Source organism: Megalobrama amblycephala, linkage group LG12 (assembly GCF_018812025.1).
Source record: "Megalobrama amblycephala isolate DHTTF-2021 linkage group LG12, ASM1881202v1, whole genome shotgun sequence".
Lineage (NCBI taxonomy): Eukaryota > Metazoa > Chordata > Actinopteri > Cypriniformes > Xenocyprididae > Megalobrama > Megalobrama amblycephala.
In genome coordinates, this window is record NC_063055.1 from 6,166,723 (window position 1) to 6,183,392 (window position 16,670).

The 16,670-nt window shown below is 37.2% G+C and overlaps 1 protein-coding gene across 2 annotated transcripts in view; it reads right to left on the bottom strand.

Moving 5' to 3' along the window:
- cdk16 (cyclin-dependent kinase 16) overlaps positions 1–15,389 on the bottom strand; it is a 34,773-nt gene extending 19,384 nt beyond the window's left edge. Inside the window, exons 1-3 of one of the 2 annotated variants that reach the window (XM_048209319.1) lie at positions 15,059–15,389; positions 6,526–6,706; positions 2,857–3,021 (exon numbers count right to left, since the gene is read on the bottom strand). In XM_048209319.1, coding sequence (XP_048065276.1) covers positions 2,857–3,021; positions 6,526–6,646 — 286 coding nt within the window. In that variant the 5' untranslated portion in view covers positions 6,647–6,706; positions 15,059–15,389. The remainder of the gene's footprint in view (positions 1–2,856; positions 3,022–6,525; positions 6,707–15,058) is intronic. The other variant, XM_048209321.1, reaches the window with a different exon arrangement.
- Between the last annotated feature and the right edge of the window lie 1,281 nt (positions 15,390–16,670).

Consider the following 16,670-nt stretch of genomic DNA (forward strand, 5'->3'; position numbering starts at 1 on the left):
CAGATTAATCATAAATAAATCTGAATAATTAGATGCACCAAATTAAACAAAAATGTCATTAAAAAAAAACAAAACAAAACAAAAAAAACATTGAAATGCAAAATTACTAACAATTATTAACTGCAAAATTGGAAAATCTGTCATATTTCTTTTGAATTTTTGATAGTTTCACACTCTTGGCAGCCAATAGCTGATGTAGATTAGGTTTTATTTTATTTTATGCTTTGAAGATGATTGCATGTCCGGTTTTCGTGTAGTCTTATAATCAAAAAAGCTGGGTTAAAAACAGCCCAAGTTGGGTTGAAAATTTACAAACTCAGCGATTGGGATAAATGTTAGCCCAAAGTGCTGGGCAATTTTATTTAACCCAACTATTGTTTAAAAATTACTATATTGCTGGCTTGAAGTGAACCCAAAAATAGGTTGGAAATTAAAAATCAGACACATAATTACTAGAGGCAATAATAATAATCAAAAGTGATAATTTATTAATAAGCAGTTTAATAAATGTTTATTGTTTAATTATTATTCATTAAACTTATTAATAAATGTTAATTTATTAAACGTATTAATAAATGTTAATTTCCAACAAACTTCGGGTTCATTTTAAGCAAGCAATGAAGTAATTTTTATACAATTGCGGAGTTAAATAAAATTACCCAGCAGGATGGGCAAATATTTAACCCAACCGCTGGGTTAAAACAACCCATTCCCTGGGTTAATACAACCCAATTGCTGGGTTTGTCTATTTTCAAACCAACTGTTGTGGGTTGTTTTTAACCTAACATTTTTTAGAGTGTATGATTTATAATCCTATGATTCGTGTTTATTGTATTTACAACATTACCATTTATTTCTATTCCATTTTGCTTTATCAATATCTCATCGTGTTACTGTCATTGCTTATATTTTGTGTCACTTGCTTGTTTACACTTGTAAAGCACTTTAAAATTGCATTGGATTTGATTGAAAGGAGATTCATTTTTTGATTGATGTAAAGCAACTATCATTTTGGAATCGGTCTAATTTGGTTATCTTCTACCAAGTAACATTTATAAATATACAAAAATATTGTAGTGTAATGTTTCTTTCTCTCCCTCTCTCTCGATAAGCATATTTACTTTGCTATCCTAATTATGCACAATTATACAGTTAGTTTAATTTTATCATTTGCATTTAGTACTGTTTTTCCCTGGGTAGCAACCCACCAATTGAGAACCACTGTAATAGTGTATGCGTCTACGCTGCATTACACGAGTGTCCAAGTTGTACAGTAGAGTTGGGAATCAAGAACTGGTTTCATTTTTTGTAAGAAAACATGGCAACCAAATGATTTCATGACAATCAGTTTCATTAACCTTCTGAAACGTTTGCATCCTTCCATCAATGTGGACAGAACTATATAAGCTATATTAGCTTCATAAGCATTATGTTGCACATCTTATTGTCATTCAGTGTGCACATGAATAAACATTTAAGCAAATGGTTCATTGCTTCTCGCAATTAAAAAGTCTGTGTAAATGAACTTTTCCAGGATACATATGCCTTTTTGTAGACGTCAATTGAGATAATTTTAGCAAAATAGTAGGGCCATTCTACAGAATTGCTTCAAAGTCAGAGATGGAAAGTCTTAAAAAAAAATGTCTTTTTGCACAAATTTTGTATGTATGCAAATTGTATAATATCCAAGGTACACATTTCTAGTAACTGTGCAGTTAATTCTCAAATTGTATTTTCAGAAAGTTTTGGAATATTTTTCCTCTCCCCAAATTTGTCACTACCGAAACACAATAATAAATAATTTAATAAGGTGGCTTTATATTGACCTATTAAGATTTTGTTTACATCTACCTTGTAAATATTTTTTTTGCTACTACTTTTATTAAAAGGTTCTCACAGGTAAATCAATAACATTTACAATTTTAACAATATTTCAAGTGTAATTTATGAGATTTGTTGTATTTTTACTTTATTTATTTGTAAAGGGACCATGTACAATTTTTAACAAATGTTTCCATTCCATGAATTGCACCAGAGTTGTAGCTTTCACAGCAAAAGACGATCTTTACAATCTTTCTTTGTAAAAGGCATAAAGTTTATCATACTGATTTCAAAGTTAAGGATTCATTCAAATAAATTGAACCAAACACTATAATAACATCTTAGTTGATCATTCAATATACTTTATTTTGACAAAACATTCCGTGTTTCGGTAGTGACTGCACATTTTCGGTAGTGACAGTAATGTTGTGGTAGTGATAACTTATACTAAAATACTAATGATTTGCATAACTGTACTAAAATTGTGTTTATTTTTCCCAAATAAAAGATTATGCATTTCAGTAGTGACAATTTTTGAGCCCAGCACATTTCTGAACAGTTGTACACATGTTTGGTAGTGACGTTCCTTAAAGTTACACACAGATTTTCAGACTTTTGAACACATTTACCTCAAAATGATGGTACCTATCTACTCACCATGTAGCTATGAGAGAGCTATGAGACAGCCACCTCCCAACTGAAAGTACCTAATATATGATCATTTTAAATATTATTGTGGGATTCAATAGATAATAGAAGGATCTTAGTAAACATCTTTGAGGTTAAGAGAAATAAAAACAGGCAAGTTGCTTTGTCATTACTGTTCTGCTGAAATTATCTCTTTGTTTGACAACAAGCCTTTAAGGGAAGTGAATGCAAAAGGAATGGTTTCTAAAAGAATCATTAACAGAAGCGATAAGGAACACTGAATCGGAAGCAAAAATTCCTGATGATTCCCATCCCTACTGTGCAACCTCACACACACATCACACTCTCGCCCTCTGTGTGCATGCGTGTACGTGCGTGTGAATGTACCGAGGCGCGTGGTGTGGTTGAGATAGGAGCTGAGACTGCGGCCCAGGCTGCGTGGTCTGCGCAGGGCGCTGCTGTAGGACTGCAGGAGGGAGTGCATGCTGAAGGAACCCCCCGAACCTCTCACTGAACCCCGCAGACCACCACTGCCGCCAACTGGCATGGCCTCTGGGAGGGAGGAGAGGGGAGGAGGACGACACACAGAGGAAATGAGGACGAAGGAGAAGGGGGGGAAGGGCAGAGAAGGAGCCGGGAAGGAGAATGTAAATGTGGCGGGACACATAATGGAATTGAGCATTATGGGTAGGGAAAAGAAAAAGGAGCAGAAGTGAATGGAAAAGGGGTGAATAAAGAAGATTATCGTATTTTGGAGATAAAAAAGAAAATAAGAAGTGGTTGGGAATGAGTGATATGGTTCAGACGGAATGGTAATGTTGGGTTGCAAGTGTTTGTGATTAATAGGGAAGGAGGAAGAAAAACAAGGTTGGAGGGGGAAAGGTTACAGGATGAGAAAGGGGAAAAAAAAGAGGAAATATCAAATTAAAAACAGAAAGAGTCAAATTTTAGAGCATGCATTCATTTTTCCAAAACTGTTAGGTTAAAATGTTATTAAAGGATCAATTTACAAGGAACATCTTCAGTGTTAGTAAACGAGGTTCAAGGGCCACAATTATTAAGCAACGACACTGATAAATTCATTTTCTCACTGCCGGTAATTGTTTCTAACGAGGCTCTGCACTGTGGCGGCGATTAAAACGACACACAAGGGCATCGATTCATCAGCATATGAAAGCCAAATGCATTTCAAATTTGTGCAGGGTTTGGAGAAATGCCAAAACACACTACAAAAGAAAGAGATGGACTTGCAAAGTCAATATGATGATATGTGCGTATGGTAATTACAAAACATAGCATGTACATATATATTATCAGCTTGGGTGAGACGGTTATGGAGATAGATGTCAAACTGTAGCTGTTTTGTTGAAACTGTCAAGATGAGCAGGATCTGTCAGTGCAGTTAGCTTGAGATGGGAAGCCATGCTGGAAGACACATGCTGATTGGTCAGAGGGGGTAACAGCAGGCAGTAGACAGTAGCTTAGCTCAACGCACACAGAGCCATAGCCAGCCCTGACAGATTGGCTTTAAAACTCATTTCGATGTTTTAATGCAATGCTTTAATGCTCTATCGGTATACCAGGACCACACTGGCAGGCAACACGTAGGGAGGCAGAGGTGAATGTATATGCATTTAATGACGAATGACTGAAAGACACTTCCTGTGTTTGATGAAAATATCCGGTTGAGTCTTAAAACCACACGGTGTGAAGCTTTCTAGTGGATTCTAGAGTGTATCAGCCAACATGAAATCAAACACAACCCTTATTTACTTTCTGTGTAAATGTCTTGTATAGTCATTAGTGCAAGCTACTCGTATATACAAATTTGTTTTCAACTTTCATTAATTTTCTCAGTCTCTAATGAAAACCTAATCCAATCACATCATGATGGATAAAATGTTCCTGCTGAATATTCCACTTTGTTTTCTGTTGCATGCTGTCAGCAAACACAGACTATTTTTTGTCTTTTTCTTATTATAATTCAAATGCAAGCTCACAACTTAGATAAAATGTCATTTCTTTTGCCGTGACGCTGTAGAATCAAGAGCGGCGCAGCCAGCGTTGGGGGTAACGCATTACAAGTAACTTGAGTTATGTAATCAGATTACTTTTTTCAAGTAACTAGTAAAGTAATGCATTACTGTTTCAATTTACAACAAAATATCGAAGTTACTTTTTCAAATAAGTAACGCAATTAGTTCCATTTTTAGGGAGTAACGCAATATTGTAATGCATTACTTTTAAAAGTAGCTTTCCCAAACACTGGGCGCAGCACCTCCACTGAACAGTGGCACAGGAAACACTGCTATAAAGTAAATGCACTGTATTAAAATTCATAGCTTCCCCATTTCAAATTTACAGCATAGCTGAAGTAAAAAACACAGATCTCTCATTAATCCATAAGAATAGAAAGGAAATTAGCAATTCAACTAAAACTACATCTTTTACACTCAACATGCTGAGAATTACAGCACGTAAAGAGGTCTGTTGACAGAATAAATGCTCTTTTTGAAGTCTGGCCATTAGCAACAATTCTGGCAACTTTCTGGCTGCCATTATATAAAAACCCTGGAACAGATTGTACAGATGGCGCTGAATTTGAGCTGTTTTCATCCCCTCCGGTAAGAATGCTCTCTCTCACGCACACACAAACACATACACGCTAACTCATACACACTGGTTATTATGAGTGTCTGAAATATTACATGCCGCAGAGTTTTCATGCACATCCCGATATTGGGAAAGAATGACTGGCACGACCTAGAGATGAAAGGTAATTATGTTGCAAATGTTTGGTTAGATATGCTTATCCGCACTAACTTTGATTAGTGATCATTAAACAGATAAGTAGGCCATGTTTGCACATTTTCTGCATCTATTGCATCTGTGGAATACGGCAGAATGGAGTTAAGACCCGTTCACACAAAGAACGATAACTATATTGATAACAATAAAGATAGAAATAGAATATAAATAAAGAAATAGAATAGCAGAGTCCACACCACAACTATAATGATAACCTTCACAGAGAAACAATATAACTGGAATCACTTTTGGAATTATTTTTTTTCTAGCTGATGAACAATAAAAGCATTGACAGCCAATCAGAATCCATCCTGCATTTAAAGTGGCAGAGGACAAAACTGCAGCATATGCTTAGAATAAACAATACTGTGCAACAATACTGTGCGTTTGCGTGGACACTAATATACTTATCGTTGCAGTTATCTTTATAGTTATCATTCTTGGTGTGAATGGGCCTTTAAACATGGTAGAATGTGTTAAACGTTGTATTATAGTCTAAATATTTAATAAACAACAAAAAAAAGCAAGTGAAGAATTTTAGTTCTTTGGAAAGCTGTGAGTTCTTTGAAAAGAACTCACACATTCATTTGAGTTCTTTGGAAAGCTGTGGAACTTTCTGTGGAATTCTCCAGATTCCATGCAGGTTTACTGACAAGCTAATAACGCAATAATTAAAATTAAACCGAAATCATTACATGGCTTAGTGTGATTATCAAACTGCAAAGCCTGGGATTTCATTTTAAAAAATATAGGCACTGTATTTTTCAGAGTAAAGACTGAAGACAGCCATTAATATTAGTATTGTAATTTTACAGTGATGTAAAATAAAACTATTATTATACTATTTTTCTTCAATACTTCTCAATAATGTTTTACAGTGAAATATTACAATAGTAATATCACTTTCTTTTTATTTAGTCATTTCTATATTTTGTTATGTAACAATAATAACAATAGTAGTAATAATATTAATTAATATTATTATTATTATTATTCTATAGCCATATTGATATATAATCTCAAAATGTTGCAAACCTGGAATTTAGTTTAAATGACAACAGCAATTTTTACCAGAAAAATCACAAATTAAATTTTTTCACAAATCGTGCAGCCATAATGGCCACTTTTCTATGCTTTATTGTTTAAATGTAACGCCATCCATTCAGCAAACCTTTGTATGTCAAGTTCTGCACTAGAGATCAAATGTAGCTTCCGCGTCGTATTTCAAGAAAGTGAACGTTACTGTACCGGAATCGCTGTGCGCTCCTGTGTCCTGAGAGCTGATGGTCTCGCTCATGGTCTTGTCCCCGCTGTTACCCCCTCGCAGCGTCAGGGACAGCTGCCGTTTGATCTTCCTCATGCGGTCCATCAGTGGGGGTAAGGGGGGCCGAGATGAGGGGGGTGGAGGGGCTGCCACTGTTCAACCACCCTGTCGGAGACACACAAATGCACAGGCTCATTTGATATCTTCCATGATTACCAGACAGAGCAAAGTCATGCATTTTCAAGGACGCCGTTCTCTTAAGAACTGCTTTAACATATCCTGGGATAAACATTAGCTTAAAATTATGGGTTAACAATGGTACGATAAATGTGGAGCAGAGAGGTGATTCAGAGGACACTGAAGCACTGAATGTTATTTGAGCGGATGGCGCTCTATGGAGTGGACATCAAAGTGAGAGACAGTAACTGGAAGAGGTTCACGGCAAGAGATCGCACCTAAAATAAACAAATCACACAGTCGACTGTAATTGCACACATAACTAATGATTAGCAACAGTGTTTTCACACTCATCATTCTAAGCGTGACTGTTTTCATTTATAAATCAAGGGCTTCAAGGATTGCAGACGTTGTGGATTCAAGTGTATTTAGGCCGGAAATGCAAAGAATCCAACTGGGAGACTCTCAAAGAGGTGCAAACAGACTAATAATTGCACAAACAGATCTATTAAAACACTAATAGAGTCTGAGCTGGGAGAAAGCACTAAACACATGTTAATGATCACAGAACAGACTTGAGCATGAACATTCATCTCAGTTCAGTGAAATTCAGAGAAAACAGCGAGAGACTGGGTATGTTCACAATAGCATATTACTTTTTTCGCAATATGCACAAAACACCCAGATGACCTACTACAATGTGCAGTACACACAAGCACTAAGTGGGAGACCACAATGCAAAGTACTCAACTTGACCTTCCATTTGCAGTATGACAATAGTGATATCAACCACTAAGATCTCCTTCTTGACTCATTCTGTGTAATTAAAAAAACATTTCCGGATATGCTTTTGCAGTAATGTTAGCTACAAATAACACGTAGCACAAATACACACTGGTACTTTAGTAACGTCTGTATATGTTAGGCTTAAGGGTATTTTAAGATAGCAGGCTAATCATTTAGGGCATCCCAAGCTATTACTGTAGTATGCCAACAGGCTAATAAGCTACCGGTGTACATTAGTTCTGTAGTATTTGAGTTTTGGCTGTCCCTAAATGTACAGCAATTATTTTAAACAACAACAACAACAACAGTATGCTGAATACAGTTTATTGAGGTAGTTTTCTATTCAACACATAGCCTTGAAGTGAAAGCAAACTTCTCCTCAGTGCTTGTGGGGAACACAGGGGATTCTCTTTAGGAACAGCCAAAATACCAGAAGGTTTTGCCTTTCCTTTTTAGACAAATCACATGCTTTGGCACAAAGATGAGCAACAATCTCAACTGCAAATCCAAGCTTTGGGTCCTTGGACTTAATGTGACCCACTAACAAGTTGCCTGAGGACGGAATTCTACTCAGGCACAGGATTTCAAACACTTGCTTCCTGTGCAGATAGATATCGTGGTCCACACTAAAAGAGATTTAACATGCTAAACACAGGCCACATGTTCTTTTCTTAAAGATTCAATGTAGGAGTTATCTGAACATCTGTGAGATGTGATAATGCTAACAAACCATTCAAAAGTAAAAGTACATTGAGTCTCAGGATGTGTTCACAAACTCTGGTGCGAATGCTCTGTTCATTTGAATAAGGGTGAACACTGGTGCGCACCAAACAAGCGGACCGAGACCGCTGAAAATGTGGGTCTCGGTCTGTTTCCAAACGAACTCTGCTGTGGTTCAACTGAAATATGAATGTAACACACCAAAAACATCTAAAAACACAAAAAACAGGATGTGATGTCACCCGATACAACCCTAAAAAGGACAGAATCCTTAAGCATACCTGGTTCTTCTCTTCATAGGAGCTATGTTGCACATTACAGTTTGGTACAGGTGTTGGAAATGTAACCAGAATGGTCAAAAATATCGATATTTCGATATGTATCGATACTAAAGTATCTGAATCGGTTCCAATACTCCTTTTCTGCAGTATCGATACAGCGATACCAGCTGCACGTCCTCGCTCTCTCTTCTCTTTGGCGGCGAACTGACACGCACCCGCCCGTGTCCACTGGCGCGGGACAGAGCAAGAGTTTTCAATTCATTCCTACATTTATTCCATAAGAATGAAATAAAAACGTTCACTCTGCTCCGCTCGCTTCGCGCCAGTGGAAACGTACCGACGCTCGTTTCATTCTCTCCGGTTGAATAGTGCTTATATTGTGCATAATCTTAGTCATTCGCGCTCACATTATTTAATCACGCGCACCAATGATCTATAAAAGTGACGCTCTAATAAAGCCACTCAAACACATTGCGAGAACAAAACTGACTTCTTCAAGGCTTATTGCGATTAAAAGGACAAATACATACAAATTTGTCAAAATGCCTGTCTTGCTAAGTATTCAGGTAAATACAGTCAGTTTTGGAGAGTAAATAATTAAGAGAAAACACATGTATATTGGATCCGTGCATAAGGTCTTAAAGTGACAGCAGCCTAATAAACCTGCTGCTGTCTGTCTTTTGTTCTTTGATTAACATGACAAAGAAAAATCACTCACTGCTCTTGACTGAAAAACTTTTGTAACTTTAATTATAAGCATTAATCTGTATTTCATTTTTACAATGTTATTTTACATTTGATTACTTTCATTTCTGTATTATTTCTTACCTGAATCCTACTGTTATGCCAACCTGAAAAACTTAAAACCATGTTTATTTCATTTGTCTCTTTATTCTATTGTATTTATTTATTATTTGTGCTATCGTTTGCAATTTATTTGTTCTTATATCATTACTGACTGTTTACTTATCTTTTTTTATGTAGTTTGTAAGTGTGTAAGCTATTACAACAAGATAACCCAAATTATCAAAAAATGAGGAGATAATAACAAATTATCTGTATGACGGTATGGCAGTTTTCCACGTGGTATCAAAAATTCCTGTATCTTGACAACACTACTTGCAGCACACCTTCATTTGTTTGTGACAGAGAAATTTCTGGTGCTGTTTTACACATTTATTCAGCTGGTAAAAATACGACATGTACGTACATCCAGCGAGCGCATCTATCCCAGCACACAGCATTGTTTTAGATGTTCGGCAAGTTCCATTGCAAAATATAAGTTATTAAAGCATTTTTATTTTTCTGTCTTCTTCAAGTTTGGTGTTAAAAATGACAGTGTGAATGCCAACCAAACCAGGGCTATATACGTCATTTTCTTTTTTGGTCCGGACCAAAAGAACTTACTGAACTGTATGAACACACCCTTAATCAAAGAGGCATTTATGACTAGAAAACACAGCAGTATTTAAAGGTGATAAAAATATGTAAAGTCCAAGTTGAGGGGTTTAAATGCACATTAAGCAGAATGCACAAGGTTTGGAATCATTCAAGTGATGACAAAGGAAAACCTTTACCAATTTTTTTAACAGTCACGTCATCTCAATCTAAAGCATGTGGCGGCACATAGTGAAAAGACCAAAGGCTTTTAAGCCACTCCAAGGCAAACCAGTGGAAGGTTAACACCAAAAATACTATGAATAGTTGAAATACTTGAAATAGTGAGAGTGGTGTTTCCTTTCTTCCCCGAGGGGGAATCACGGAAACACACGCCTGAAATCCAAGATGGCAAAAAATACGGATGTTCAGGATAAATATAAAAAAGAATAGCAAATAAATTGGGACAGAGCCAATGGCAGTCAAGGCACTACAAGGCATTTGAAGCCTCTTTGATTTATCCTACCCATAAACTAGGATAAACCAACCAGCCAAAACTCAGATCTTCTGAATCAGACAATCAACAGGAAATACAAGGCGATCCACAAACCTTCGCTCTTGTTTATAGTAAAACAAAGTGCTCTGAAGAGGAACTGACTGATAAAGGACACTGTGTAATAATTATCATGTTTTGCATTTTAAAATAACAATCAGTCATATTCAACTGGGAAAGAAAACCATGGTCGTGTGCTATGTGGCTGAATGGCTGACAAAGCAGTGTGTTATATCAGCTGCTCTGATGCCAAGATAAATCTAGTCTCCAATCATTTCGGTAATCAAAGACAAACAAGACACAATTATATATACGTAAGCTCAAGCTGTTTAGCCTCCACCCATTTTTTCACTCCACACTGCCTTCATTCATGACCTGGTGAGTGATTGCAGCCCCAGAGGAGAGCAGCAGTGGTCTACACTGGGTTAAGGGCCGTTTTCAGCTCTCAGCGACGTCTTAGTGCTGCTTAATCAGGGTTGATGACTCTTTAAGACTCTTTCTACCGCTTTTCATTACTGCCCGCAGCAGTCGACCATCAAAACAGCATGCAGGACAGCATTCTGTGGGCCCCTGCTAACTAACACAAGACTAACCGAATCTCAACTGTCCTGCAAACAGACTGACAGGGTTTGGTTTCAGAGAGGCAATGTTTCTTTAACTGACCTGCATCAATACGGCACAGGCTGTGGCTCATTTATCCACTCCATAGGTCAATATATGCTTCATGGGTTTCGGACGACTGACAGTGACAGCTTGGTCTTCGCCCATGTGGATGAGTTTACAAATCTGCTCAGCCAAGTGGCAAAAAGTGGTCGGTTTCCTGTAAAACATCTTAAAGAGGTCCTTGATAATGATTTCACTTTTTTCACTTTAGTTAGCGTGTAATGTTGCTGTTTGAGCATAAACAACATCTGCAAAGTTACAACGCTCAAAGTTCAATGCTAAGGGAGATCTATTTTGTTTTACAGAAATCGCTTTTTAAGGACTACAACAAACAGCTGGTTGGGACTACAATGAGCTTCTTCCCGGGTTGGTGACAAACAAGGGTCAATTCAACACTGGATTTGCACAAAAGATTAACATGACGGCACATGCTAGTCGATGAGTTGAATCAACTCCACAGCAACTACATTTCTCCACTAACCGTTCAGAAACATCCAGTTTCATTCTAAAAGTTGTAACTTCTTCCTGAGTCTCTCCATCAGTGTCGACTCCGGTTTGAACAATGTAAGGCTGAACACCGTTACTGACAATCCTCATTTTGGCTGCGTGAGATTCTCCAGCTTTGTTGTTGTTGAGCAAACGAAACATGAGCTGTTAAAGCTCCGCCCTCTTCTGGAAAGGGTGGGCGGGAGCAGCAGCTCATTTGCATTTAAAAGGACACACACAAAAAGAGTGTGATTTTGCTCACACCCAAATAGGGGCAAATTTGACAAGCTATAATAAATGATCTGTGGGATATTTTGAGCTGAAACTTCACAGACACATTCCAGAGACACCAGAGACTTATATTACATCTCGTAAAAGGGGCATTAATAGGTCCCCTTTAACTTCAGAATTGATGAAATGCAAGAGAGTTAAACAAAGCACCGGTCCATGCTGGCCACAGGCCCCCAACATCCCTCTCCAACTAGACTGACATGCATCCAAACACAAGGTGACACCCCGACGGGGGTGACCTTCATAGAGACTGATTCTGGAACACCAGGTCCAGACAGCACTACATCAACCAGCCTCTGAGCACAAATGCGTTTGTGTTTCTGTCATTTCTCTGTGGTGGAAGAAAAGCGGTAGAAGGTGTTTGTACAGTGCAGCACTTCATCAATATTATTATGCTGGTGACACATGCCAGGATTGGAAAAATCAGCCAGCTCATGTAGGTTACTTTCTATTCATTGAGGAATTATGGGCTCTCACATTCTCAAATACAGCAATAATGAAGTACTCTTGCAACAGTCAAAAGAAAATCAGGCATTTGCCAATTATGCCCGAAGCTATGGAACACACTACCAATAGATATTAAGGAAGCCAGCTTGCTATATATTTTTAAAAGAAAGCTAAAAAGGGAACTTCTTATTTTAGCTTTTAATTATTTATGGTATTTTTACTTGTACTTGTTGCATATTGTAATACAGCTCAAAGTGATTTAGGCCTACAATAATAAAAAAAAACATTCCTTGTATGAAAGATACTCACAAATAATGCTTATTATTATTACTTACTTACTTACTCAGAGGAATCGTTTTTTGTCAACAACGTGCCACGTACAATTCCAAAGTCAGGGACGACACCAGAAATATTGTAGGAAAATTGTATGGTAAATGGTATGAAGGTATTTTGGGAATATATCTTTAAGAGAAACAGCCTGCATTACCAAAAACAAGATCATGTAGCCAAAATAAGCCAATGCTTGACCAATCCGCGGATGCTGAGACCTAGAGAGCAGGTCAAAATAATGCCGATTACATAACGACAGAAAATACACAGAAGTGCTAAAAAGAAACAAGCACTTGTTCTACTAAATATTCACTTTAAATTCACTGAAACAATGTAGGCCTACTGTGAAAAAGCTGTTGGTAAATTTGTTGCACTAAAACAAAGATGAAGTACCACTTCTGTTTATCATGAACAAATTTTAGTCAATATTTCCTTTTATCACAAAAAATACCCTTAAATATGACTACAGACGATTTCTGCTAGCAATACACGTTGGAATTATTCTAGTCTTGCTTCTAAGTCAATTACCCTCAACACGGAAGTCAAAGGTCAAGTGCTTTCCCTAATTCTTTTAAAGGATTAGTCCACTTTTAAATAAAATTTTCCTGATAATTTACTCACACCCATGTCATCCAAGATGATCATGTCCTTCTTTCTTCAGTCGAAAAGAAATTAAGGTTTTTGATGAAAACATTCCAGGATTATTCTCCTTATAGTGGACTTCAATGGTCTCCAAACGGCTGAAGTCAAAATTACAGTTTCAGTGCAGCTTCAAAGAGCTTTAAATGATACCAGACAAGGAATAAGGGTCTTATCTAGCAAATCGATCGGCAAATTATCGTCTTGCATGTGCTTCGGCTTTCCGTATTCTTCAAAAAGCTTATGCTGTATGTCCTATGCCTTCCCTACTCAACTTACGCAAAAAAACGGAACTGGCGCCGCGTTCGTTCCGTAAGTAGAATAGGGAAGGCGTAGGACATACATGTGCAAGACGATAATTTGTGTTTATAAAGCATATACAGTTGTATTTTTTTCGAAAATCACCAATCGTTTCGCTAGATAAGACCCTTATTCCTCGTCTGGTATCACTTAAAGCCCTTTGAAGCTGCACTGAAACTGTAATTTTGACCTTCAACCGTCTGGAGGCCATTGAAGTCCACTATAAGGAGAATAATCTTGGAATGTTTTCATCAAAAACCTTAATTTATTTTTGACTGATGAAAGAAAGACATGGACATCTTGGATGACATGGGGGTGAGTAAATGATCAGGAAAATTGTGTTTGAAAGCGAACTAATCCTTTAAATATGCCATCAATGGAAACCAATACTTAGCCTAAATGTGGGTTTATGAATGCCATCAAAATTATTCATGTAAGGCTTTTTAGTGGAGGAAAGCAAACTTAAACCATCTGTCACAACCTTAATACTCTACAACCCAACCCACTCAACATGCACCCACGCCTCCAACAAGCCATTCTGAATCAGACCGGCAAACTGTCAAACATTCGCCTCCATCTGAGCAGACTCGAGTCTTTAACGGTGACTTCTGGTTACTGTATCTTACACAATGTTTTGATGGAGTCAGACTGCATCACTCTTTCTCCTTCCCCATTCCATCAGTTTAACACCAAAAGTGGTTTCACCAGCTGGGAAATCAATGATCATTATGGCCTTTTTATGCTAGAAATGCAGCTTTACCTCAGGATAACAACATACTACAGATTCACAACAATGACATAAACTTATATAACACCACATCATGTTTTGAATGAGTGACGTTATGCTGTCATCACAAGATATACTGCCACTGTAAAATACGTCATAGATAAATGTTTCCTCTCTCTTAGAGACATTTCATGAAATATTATCTTTTATAATATGAATATGCTAAACAAAACTGCTTAAAATGAACATATACATTTAATAAACACATACTGTTTAAGCATCTGATGTAATTCAGATGACATTGTTAGAGGAGCAAACATGATTGAATAAGACAATTATTCAGGCAAGATATAAATAAGTAAAAACTAATGAAATTAAACATTGATTGCAGACAGACTGCTGACTAATCCACAGTAAACCACACATAAACACGCTAGCCCGGTTAGCTAGTTAGCTGGCTTTAAAGAGCAGCACGAAACGGCCATTGTACAGGAATGCGGGAATGATTCCTCTTTATTTTTATTCCTTCGTTCTAGTTTTTCTGTTGTCCATTCGCATGTATCATAAAACAATCAGTTTTCATTCAGACAGCCCAACCGACCCAAGCAGGATATCACACACATAGAGTCCGGCTCGAATAAACTCCTACAAAAACGGCCTAAATCTACTTTTTCTGTCACGTTATGATGCTTTTTCCACTTTAAGATGAAATATCATGCTGGACGGGGAGGTTTTCTTACCCGTGGGGTTGAGATCCGTGTGCGCTTGTGTTAGTGAGTGCGTGTTGCTCGTGTAATCTTAACAGCAGTAATAATATCCCAAAGCCGCCGCGCGCTCCCAATAGTCCTCGGCCATGATCATCTAGTGCTGCTGCTGCTGCTCGTCCGGTCTCCAATGCTGCTGGAGAGACTCATCTAAACCCCGCATGTCTCACTACTGCTCCTTTTTGCTAAAACGTTACAGCAGCTGTTCCTTTCCTTGCCAAATCCGGACTGGAGTGGATCATGGAAGCGACAGAGCAGCTGCGAATAGATTCAGGAGTCATTCACTCCACCACCACAAGGATACATATAATTATGTCGTTGAGCTAATTCTTATGTAATTAATGAGATTTATGTTATATCTCAATTTTATTATAATGTATTCTTGATTAGATTATTCTTGGTTCTGTTAACTATGCGTCCCTGCAGTCATGAATTTTGAATATGAAGTGCAAGCGCCCACCCCTAATAAATTAAACTGGCTCATAATGGGCTGTTCCAAATTCCATTCAGGCAAGTCAGACTGTACCATTCAGGCGGAATGCGCAGGGGAGAGGCAGTGGGAGTGCAGCGTCTAATGCAGAATGCTGTGAGCTACTGTATGTCGTGCTGAGCTGTTACATTTTTGACATATTATTTGTTTACGAAATTACGTTAAATTGCAGTTGTTTGTAATAGGATCAGTTTTAAATGGCTTCTAAATGTAGATTTACGTTGTTCCACCCTAGCTTAAAATCATGAGTTTTTATATGTATTTTTATAATTTATACTATCTCTGTCTGTATTAAATCATTCTGTTATAATTATTTATATGCTGTAATTCAGTTTATTTGTTTGTTTTATATCATAATTGTTTATGAATATATATATATATATATATATATATGTGTGTGTGTGTGTGTGTGTGTGTGTGTGTGTGTGTTAATATGTGTTATATATCATCATTCTATTATAATGATTTGTAATCAGGCATATGATTCAGACATTTTAAATATTTATATATTTATTTCAAATAAAAAATATCCCAAAATCCACTTAGAAAAGCCTACATTGGTCCAGTTTTAATTAATTTATAATTATATATGTGTTGTAAAATTATAGATTTATTTACTTTAAATTATTTTAAATAATGCAATCCACATTTCAGTGTATCCAACAATGCGCAAAAAAAAAAAAATTCATAACTACTGTAACATTATTAGAGCGTTTTGTTTTGAATATCTAGCCTGACTCATAACTGGAATGACAGCATTGATTTATATGATAATTAAATAAGATGGGTTATAGGAGAGCGCTCTCTCTCTCTCTCTCTCTCTGTGTCTGTCTCTGTGTGTGTGTGTGTGTGTGTGTGTGACGCAGAGCAGTGGAGCCCCACAGTGAGTCACCACTCTGGCATGCCTCAGAGCCCCCAGCAGTTACTTCAGTCCTGGAAACCCACTGTATGGGGGTTGCGTCAATGTGCCTTGGGTGCAAATTAACATTTCTTTTGTTCCTTTGATAGTTTGCAACATTTTTGCTTCACCAGGGGCAAAACCGAATGCAGGGGATTATCCAGAGGTTAGTATTTTGTGCACACCATGACTTGATCTCA